Source organism: Drosophila arizonae, chromosome 2 (assembly GCF_054131065.1).
Source record: "Drosophila arizonae isolate 15081-1271.41 chromosome 2, UAZ_ARI_1.0, whole genome shotgun sequence".
In the NCBI taxonomy this organism is placed as follows: Eukaryota; Metazoa; Arthropoda; class Insecta; order Diptera; family Drosophilidae; genus Drosophila; species Drosophila arizonae.
The window spans coordinates 28,746,953-28,756,368 of NC_142922.1; the positions used below are offsets into that span (position 1 = coordinate 28,746,953).

Genomic DNA, 9,416 nt, shown 5'->3' on the forward strand with positions numbered 1-9,416 from the left:
GGATCCTTCAAATGCTCTGTAAGGGTCGAAATAGGAGTAAATCTTTTAACGGAATTGCAGAATATATTTTTAAAAACTGTTTTAAAATACATATTTTAGTCATAGTTCGTTGTGTCTATTGTAAACCCGATGAGTCCAGTCACTTGGATTTAGTTTTTATCATTTCTATAGCTAATCTTTTCTTTTTACCACGAATGTGATTGCGAGCCCTGCTCCATACACTACCAATGAAATGCCACTCTACTAAGCCATATTATAGGAATTTTCTGTTTGGTATTGCGTAAAATTATGTACTGTCTCAGCTTTTCGGCTAAACACTTGCGTGTGCCCCAGCAGGTCCTTCCCCCTCCCTATGATTTGCTCGAATCCCGCCAGACATTAGGTTTACCGAGGTGACGGTGTTATTGACGCCCACGTCACTGTAACTGCCCCCAAGCAGGGGCTTAACATCTGGTTGCTGCTCGCGAGCTGCGTGTGGCTCAAACCGTTGATTGTTAATGTCTTCAATTGCTTTGAGCAGCTAAGATAATATAGATAATATTTAGATATAATATTTGTAATGCTTTCCAGTGTCTCTGCGCCTCACCTCCTTCAGGCTGACGACGCCCACAAGACGACCAATGTAGGTGACATAGGCATGATTCACGCCCATCATAGAGAACAAGGAGTGAACTCGTAGCAATGAGGTGCTCTCCACCAGCTGAAAGGGCGAGGGATCAATGCGAGCGGATGCACTATAAAAATCGATGGGTCTGCTCAATTGATCCAGTTCCCAAAGCCTTTTGCCCTCGGGTGACATATCGACAACTCGATCGCCAATCTAGTGTTAAGTCATATAATTAATAATGAGAGCTTGGCCAATGCCATCGCACTTACCAGCTGCACTCGCTTTGAGGGACTGACCACCGGCTGTAGGTGCTCATTGGAGCCGAGCTCAAGATCGAGATCGGAGTCCGAGGAATTTTTAAATATAGACTGGAATGTCGAGCGCTGACATGCTTCGGAATTGCTGTGGACGCTGTTCAGCGAGTCGTTTAGCTGCCGACTATTCTGCATCAAACTTAGTTTTTGTGGATCCGGTGCCGGCACGACCTCAAAGCGTGATGGTCTTCGCTCGGCTGCCTGTTCTCTGAGCTCCTCCGCGCGCCATTTTTGTGCCATTTCCATGCGTTTTTCACGTCCAATTTGCTCTTCGATCAATTTCACCAGCTCCTGCCGCTGCACAGAGCCAATAAGTATCATCTTCTCGGGACTGTCCACCAGTGGTATGGAGCGCAGCTTCTTGTTCATGCGGAGCACCTCCGCGAGCCGCTGGTAGGTGATGCCCTGCCAAATGTACTTTACGTCGCGCAGCATAAAGTCGGACACCTGCTTGTTGTACATCGAGGAGCTGGTGTACAGCAGATCGGGCAGATAGGGCAGCTTCTTGATCATAATGACGCTCTCGTACATGGAGGGCTGCAGCAGAGAGGCGACGGCATTGGCCACCAGTACAGCTACCAGGACCGGTACCACAAACGCAATTTGTCCGGTAATCTCGAACACCACCACGGCCACAGAAATCGAGTGAGTCACCGAGCCGGCGAAGGAAGCCGCACCCACAATCGCATACGCGGCGGGCATTATTGGGGACATGCAGTTGCCATAACGCACGCCCAGCGGAAACATCCAGGCAACGAATTCTCCCGTCAAACGGCCAAAGCCGCTGCCAATCTTCAGAGCTGGTATGAACATGCCATGCGGCACGGCCATGGTGGAGGCAATAATGGATAAGAAATACTAGGAAAAAGTTCGATTAGCTGGAGGGATTATCCTTTGGCTGGTGCGGTAGTGAATCTACGTACATGGTAGAGCGTATAATATATGAGGTTGCTAAAGATGCTCGTATACTTGGTGGACCACTGGGCTACAATCTTCGCCTGTTTCTCACTAAGATCTTTTTCCGTCCACGTAAAGTTGCTGAACAACTGCGTCAACTGATTCTCTGTGCTAATATCCCCACCCAGGAATTGTCCAGTGCCCAAGGGAAACGTGAGTGTGGATATTAGCAGAGCCAGCATTCCGGGATATATGAGGCGACTGTAGGAAGGCATGAAAATGAGTTGTATTAGACGAAAGGAATTACAATAATTATCTATGCAATAATTTAATGTCTGCTGTCTTAGTATCAAAATAGTTATACTTATATTTTTATTAACTGATAATCTGATTCGACAAATTGACCGATTGACCGATGGACTACCTAATTGACTACTAGATTAGATATCACTCACTTCTTCTGCAGAAACTTATTCAGCTTCGTGCTGGAACGTATGAAGAGCACATAATGTCGATGCACCCAGACAAAGGAGGCGCCCAGCAATCCACAAAGTGCTCTAAGAGAGAAAAATACATATGAGAAGAAGCAAAGGTGCATTAAAGAGATCTTACCCAGTCAAAGCGAAGAAGACAAGCTCCCTGGAATCAAAGGGAAACTCAGTGCTTATATAGGTGGGATAGACCGCTGTCACTGTGTCCGCGCCTTGAAACCAGACGGCCAAAAGGCGCACTGCCGAAGCGCCTACGACACAGCCGAAGAAACCACGCCAATAATTTCGCACCGCAAAGTATGTGGTGGTTACCTCGATGCTAAAGAGCACCGCTGTAAGAATGGGATCAATTATATTTATATAGATTTACTTATTTATTTATTTAATATGAAGAACTAAGTATGGCATCTATCAGTTAATCATTGTTATATTTATATATTTGTGTACCTCCAATGGGTGCTGCGAAACAGGTGCCTAGACCTAAGGCGCAGGCAGCGGCCAGCATTTCGGTGCTGCGCGATTCATTTTGGTAGATGCTGCGAAAGGGCGTGGCCAGCTTGCTCAACAGATGTGCCACGATGCTGGCAATGTGCACATAGGGGCCCTAAGACAACAGAGGAAAAGTGAAAGTCTTAGGAAGAGGCAAATATATATATTTTTGCTTTTAAAGTTCACCTCCTTGCCCAGGGGCATGCCGCTGCCCAACACGCATGTGAGGCCCAATACCTTAACCACCAGGGTCTTAAATGTGAGATAGTTCTTGAGAGGAACGCCACGCAGAATGGTTTTCATCTCGGGTATGCCGGATCCTAAAACGCAAACTCATATAAAGCCAAAGAGTTACAGATAAATAAATAGTGCAAATTACCTGCGGCCTGGGGTGCCCAATAATGTATAAAGCTGGTGGTTATCAAGATCATAAGAACGGGTATTGCGACCCAAGCGAAATACCTCGCAAATGGATCGCCAGTAATATCATTATAGAACCAAAAACGTGCTGAAATCATATCGAAAGTGTTGAACACATCAAGAAATGAGATTGGCAACTCGAATTACCTTTAATAAACAATCGGATTCCTTCATCCATGGCGAATGATATGAGGGCCATGATAATGCCACAGGCTGTTAGAAATATCCAATCCTTGCTCAGGCGCTCGGACAAATAATGCCAGACCCAGGCGGACGTGCTGTGCAGGTGTTTGGGCTCATTTGATTGCAGCTGGAACAACTAAATATAATGGAAAAAATTTTATAGAGATGACATTCATATCATATTGTATAATAATACAATTAAAATACAATACAATAAAAATAAATATTTAGGATTGAAAATATTTACATTGAAGGATTGTATATTCGTGTACACATTACTTTTGGAAATTCACCTTATGAAGTCCTCAGACATATTACCCATATACCCTAGTATCAGCGAACACATGCATTTTCTAATGTAGAGACTCAAAACATTGATAATTGAGTTACTGTTCATTTATATTGATCTCCTCTATTAATTGACAGCTCTGTTGTTTAAGCGAAAAACACAAAACAAATTTAAGATTTAACTCGACCCAACTGGTAAGAAGTAGTAACTTCTACAGTTTTGCAGTAAGACAGTCAAAGCGTGACAACTAACTTACTTCCAATCAAGCAGTCGGCCATCCATACTGAATTTTATATGTAATTGTATATATTTGTCTCAGTGTATCCTGTTTATATAAATATGATTGCATCCCTTAAGTGCTCACCTGATTTCGAAGCTTATCCTCCTGTTTGCGCAGCTTCGCGAGCTTGCGTAGTCTTCGCGCCTCATCGCCAGCAAATTGTTGCAGATCCCTCGAATACCTGCCATACATCTACAGGTTAATCAGAAAGTGAATAAGGTATTAGATGTCTGACTCAACAATATGGTAGACGGTTGGCCAAATTAAAAACATTGTGAATCTGTCATATGAGATGTGCTAAAAAATGAATTTATTTAGATAGGCGTACAATAGATGTCCGGTACATATATATGAAGACATTTCATTTAAATGTCTGTATGATTAAAAAAAAAATGGCAAAAAATATTGGAATTGTAAACAATATAGTCACATCTATCACATGAGCGGCGAATTAAACATTTTAAACGGCGCTAATTGGGCGCAATTAACTCAGTTTCCCCGGAAAACAATGAAAAAAGCAAAAAAATTGATAAGTAACAATATAAAAGAAGTGTGACCATCAGGGGGAATATATATATATTTGCAAATATCAAAAGCAAATACAAACAAATAACCGTCTGGCACCTGGTGCCAAATTATGTCAGAACGCTAACAAATATTTAGACCACATAATTGACAAATTATCACTTGATGCTCGCCAATTAGTTCTCAAACAATAGCCACAAGTCTAAGTTGGGAGAATATATTTAAATTGTTTATTTAATAATTTAATTATAATTTGAATCAAGGACTTCCTTTGCCTTATTATAATTTCTTTGGTTGCTAGGTAGCATGAAAATTGGTTTCGATTTTCTTATATAAATAATTGAATTTACGATAAATAGTGGAGCTGAAGAAGAAATTGTTTAATGAGGATCAGAAATAAAATTGCAAAAAATCCTTAATTGGCAGAGAAATTATTATTATTATTATTACTATTATATACATATATATATATATATTTTTTAAAGGATTACCGACTTTTCACTCATATTTTGTTAAATAAATATAAATTTTATTCTAAATCACTTGTCACTAATCTGACTTAATACTACTACTTAATACTCAATTGTTATTATTTTTTGTTCAATGAGTTGGAGTTAAGAGTCTTTGAGTTCGATTTTGCATTTAATTTTCTTATTTTTTTTTATGTGAACAAAGGACTCTTTAATCTATCTCCAAGTCTATCGATATTTGTTAGCGCTTACCAGAGTACGAGTGTAGCCTAAATCGTCCTGATTATCGCCCGCGATCTCAAGTTTCTCCTGCTCTTGCCGTGTTATAGATCCATTCGAATATGTGTCTGGGGATTGTGGTCTCAAAGTGGATGCATCCTGCTGCAAGGACGACGACCCTACGTGCTGTACATCATCTGCCTGACTATGGCGTTTCATTCTGATAGTTGACTAAAGGCGAACTCTGAAGGCGGTGTGTGAATTTCATTAAATTATAATAAAATTATAATTTTATTTAATTTGTTTTTTTTTTTATTTATTCAGAACTTCACTTTTTCACTTTAATTAAATAATTTGTTACTCGTGTAGATTTATTAGAAGACACAACCGCGCTCGAGCGCAGCCAAAATGGGTTTATCAATCCAGATCAATGAAGGTGCTGGAGCTGCCACAGCTGGTGCCCTCAAGCGACTTCTGCTGCTGCGTCCTCAGTCGACTTTGTCGCAGGTGATAATCGAGAGAGATGAACTGGCCAAAAGGCCCAACGGGCTGCTTGTCGCCAATCGTTTTCATTTCGCGTCAAAATGCGATCGCAAATGTGCCCTGTATAACTAGTTTGGGAGTTATGTATGCTGATGCAAAACGTTATAAAAATATTGTTTATATTGGAACTTATTGTTTTTTATTATTAAGCTGACCAATTTAATGTACACTATACGAAATTCGAATACAGGGTATTTGTACATTCAGCTGACATCTTGTTAACATGGCTCCATATGTTAAGCTGCAGCTTTAAGCGCTGTTAACTTGAGTGATGCCAGTATATACCACACTTTGTTCAAGCTCTTCTGTTTCTATTTTTTCACGCAAATACACATTTATGAATGTATGTATAGAATAATACGGATATTATTTCTTCGTGGGATCAGGGTATATTCTAATCAGGTATATTCTAATCGACTAGATCATCCTTCTTAAATATCACATAACAACAATAATATGCACAAGTGATTCAGCCAGCATTTTATATCCTTAAGTAAAAACGAGAGAATACAAAAATGAGGCAAAACATAATGAGTACCAGTGGCCAGTGGGAGATCGTGTAGGATTCGGAGGAATTTTTCAAAAATAAGCCCGATTGCATAAAGCTCTCCAGGAGCTCCGACTTCATTTCATCATACAGGGGATAGTTGAGAGCCGTGAACTTAGAAGGGAAGCCAGGTTTTCCTGTGCATTCTTTGATTAAATCCCCTGTAAATTTGAATTCATACGGAAGACAAGCCATATAGTTAACTGGTTCGATTATCCTATTAGATGTTGGCTCGACAAAATTCCAAGCACTATTCATTTTAATTTGTCTTTCAAAAATTAGCGCAGTCGATCCCATAGTAACTAAGTATTGTTCGCCATTTTCAGACTGAGATTGATATATTGCATATGGAGTGCCTGGTCGTATTATTTTATTATAATATTTGTATATCATATCTTTTGAGTATCTTCCCACGCATATTTTCGACCAAATTTTGTTTTTAATTGTTCTACAGATTTTATTCCGACGACGCGGCATACTTAACAAACAAATTTTATTTGACTTCAATATCGAAGAATTTCAGTTTACTTGTAACAAATATTATTTCTGAGTTAATGTGAAAAGTTCTAAGCGGGTTTTATACTTGTACATACTTGGATGATCAAGAAGAATTCGAAATCGAATATATTTTAAAATCTGAACTCATCCAAATGGGATTTTAGTGTATAATGGTATATCAAGCATTAGAGGCAGACGAGGTGAGCCGATAGCTTTATTTTCATATACCAGAGGACATAATGCATATGATCAGGAGATACTTGCAAGAACAAGTACTCGACTAAACAGACTCGGCCCTGAGAGGTGGAGCATCAGCTATTACGACGACGAAACACCTTAGGAGTCCAAAAAAGACTTACCCCAATCATGATGTGCATCTAGAAGTGGCTTAGCTCCCGAGGTCTGGAGCTTGCTAGCAAACGGAATTGCTTCTGTTCCTGAAACAGATTTTAATGGATGTCAAAGGGCCCAGAAAACATACCTTGTGGGAACAGCTTAAGCATGACACGCGAAAATAGCGATAGCAACTGGGTCTTTGCGTAGACAGATAGAAAATGTTACGGACTGATAGGAGGAAAACGACGGATCCTGGTGGAAGCGACAAATACGATCTTCGATATGGTAGAATAGTAAAAGCGGATATATTGACAGCAGAAGTAAGGCGAAATCCCAGGCTTGCTTGCACAAGAGAGATAGAACGTGTTGATAAATAAAGAATACTTTATACGGAGAATTATCTTTTTTTATTTGATACAGAGTTTGATGATAGATAAATATCGGATAAAAAAATACAAAGTTACCTTATCTCTTTAATTTTGTATACACTTATTTCATACATGTTTTCAAAGTCCTTTTTTAAAATATTATTAAGTATAAATTATGTTCATCAATATTAACAAATTATGCTTATCAAATTACTACAGTTTTCAGGCTAACTTTTAAGTTTTAAGTAAAGACGTGAAAAAACAAAAACTATACAAAACATAATGAGTATAATCGGCCAGTGGGACCACTGGCTCCATATGGGGGCAGTTTCAGAAGCTGCTTTCATATCCCGATCAAGCTTGTCAAACAAAGCTTCTGCCATTTCATCATACAGGGGATAGTTGAGTACCGTGTACAAAGCAGCGGGACGAGGTTTTTTCGTGCAATCTTCGATTAATTCGTCAGTAAACTTAAATTTATACGGCAGGCAAACCATGACATTGACTGGTTCGATAATACGGTTAGATTTTGGTTCAACGAAGACCCAATCATTAATCAATTGAATTTGTTTTTCATAAAGAAGTGGCGATTCTCCCATAGATATTAGGTAGTGTCGCCCATCGTCATGTTGTGATTGAAATATTGCATATCGAGTGTTTCGCCTCACTAGATAATTGTGAAACCTATAAATAATATTGGTTGAATATCTACCAGTGCATATTCTCGACCAAATCTTGTTTGAAATTAACCGACATTTTTTACTTTGAGTGAACATAGTTTATCTTAAAAAATTTTTAATTCGATTTGAGGATCTACAAATTTTATTCTACCTTTAATCAAAATTATTTCTGAGCTCGAGCGGGTTAATATAAAACCCCCAACATACTTTGATGACAAACAAAATTTTCAAGTTGATTTGCTTGTTTTGATTATACTCTATACTTATTTGTCGTTGCAATCGTTAGCGGGACAAAGAGTCAGTTTTGGATCATCAGATTGGGAGAGTCCCGATTTAAAGATTAATTTTTGGAGTTTAATGGAAGCTCACAAGCAGTTGGACTAGCTGCCAGCAGAGGCTTCTCTGTTAGATTACAATACAATACACTGATTTGAATAGAGAGATATAAAATATACTGAGAACAAATCATAGTTACCGCCTGTGCGTATAATTTTTTTGTATTATTAGTATTTCAGTTCATTTCTTTTTTGATTACTGAATAAAAATATTACAAACTTAGCCAAAAGTCTTAAGTTTTAAGTAAAAACGAGACAGTACAAAAATTATAAAAAACTCAATGAGTATAATTGGCCAGTGGGACCATGTGTAGGATGTGGAGGCAGTTTTAGAAGCTGCCATCATGCTCCGATTATAAAACGTAAGTTGTGCTTTCATTTCATCATACAGGGGATAGTTAAGTACCGTGAACATTGCAGTGCGACCAGATTCTCTCGTGCACATTTCGATTCGTTCGTCAGTAAACCTAAATTTATACGGCAGGCAAACCATGACTTTAACTGATTATGTTGTTAGATTTTGGTGCAATGAAATTCCAAGTACTAGTCATTTGAATTTCTTGTTCATGAATAAGTGGCGTATCTCCCATAGATACTAGGAAGTCTCGCCCTTTATCAGATTGTGATTCAAATATGGCATATGCAGTTCCTTGCGGCACTATACGATTGAAAAATTTCAAATATAAAGCTTGCGAATATTTTCCCACGCATATTCTGGACCAAATTTTGTTTGCAATTGACCGACATCTTAAAGTTCGACGAGTCATAATTTATGTTACAAATAATTTTGGCTCGACTTGTAGATCAGAGAATTTTAGTTCACTTATGAAATAAATTATCTTTGAGTCGAACGGGTTAATATAAAACCCGCTAGGTACTTTGATGATATACAAAAGTTTCAAGTTGATTTGTTTATCTTGATCGC

The 9,416-nt window shown here is 38.8% G+C and overlaps 1 protein-coding gene across 1 annotated transcript; it reads right to left on the reverse strand.

Moving 5' to 3' along the window:
* Positions 1–2: 2 nt before the first annotated feature.
* LOC108609952 (chloride channel protein 2-like) lies at positions 3–6,873 on the reverse strand. Its single transcript, XM_018001780.2, has 12 exons — positions 5,218–6,873; positions 4,055–4,162; positions 3,366–3,537; positions 3,178–3,306; positions 2,985–3,118; positions 2,757–2,913; positions 2,431–2,641; positions 2,274–2,375; positions 1,845–2,079; positions 877–1,779; positions 587–820; positions 3–520 (listed from the first exon to the last, which is right to left on the reverse strand). Exons 1-12 carry the CDS (start codon positions 5,401–5,403, stop codon positions 311–313), a joined length of 2,781 nt encoding a protein of 926 aa, XP_017857269.1. The 5' UTR covers positions 5,404–6,873; the 3' UTR covers positions 3–310.
* Positions 6,874–9,416: the final 2,543 nt, after the last annotated feature.

Coding starts and splice junctions, on each gene's coding strand:
- LOC108609952 (XM_018001780.2), bottom strand. CDS start 5,403: ATGAAACGCCATAGTCAGGCAGATGATGTACAGCACGTAGGGTCGTCG. Junction 3,538..4,054: donor AGGATAAGCTTCGAAATCAG/GTGAGCACTTAA, acceptor CATTATATTTAG/TTGTTCCAGCTGCAATCAAA. Junction 521..586: donor GCGTCGTCAGCCTGAAGGAG/GTGAGGCGCAGA, acceptor ATATTATCTTAG/CTGCTCAAAGCAATTGAAGA.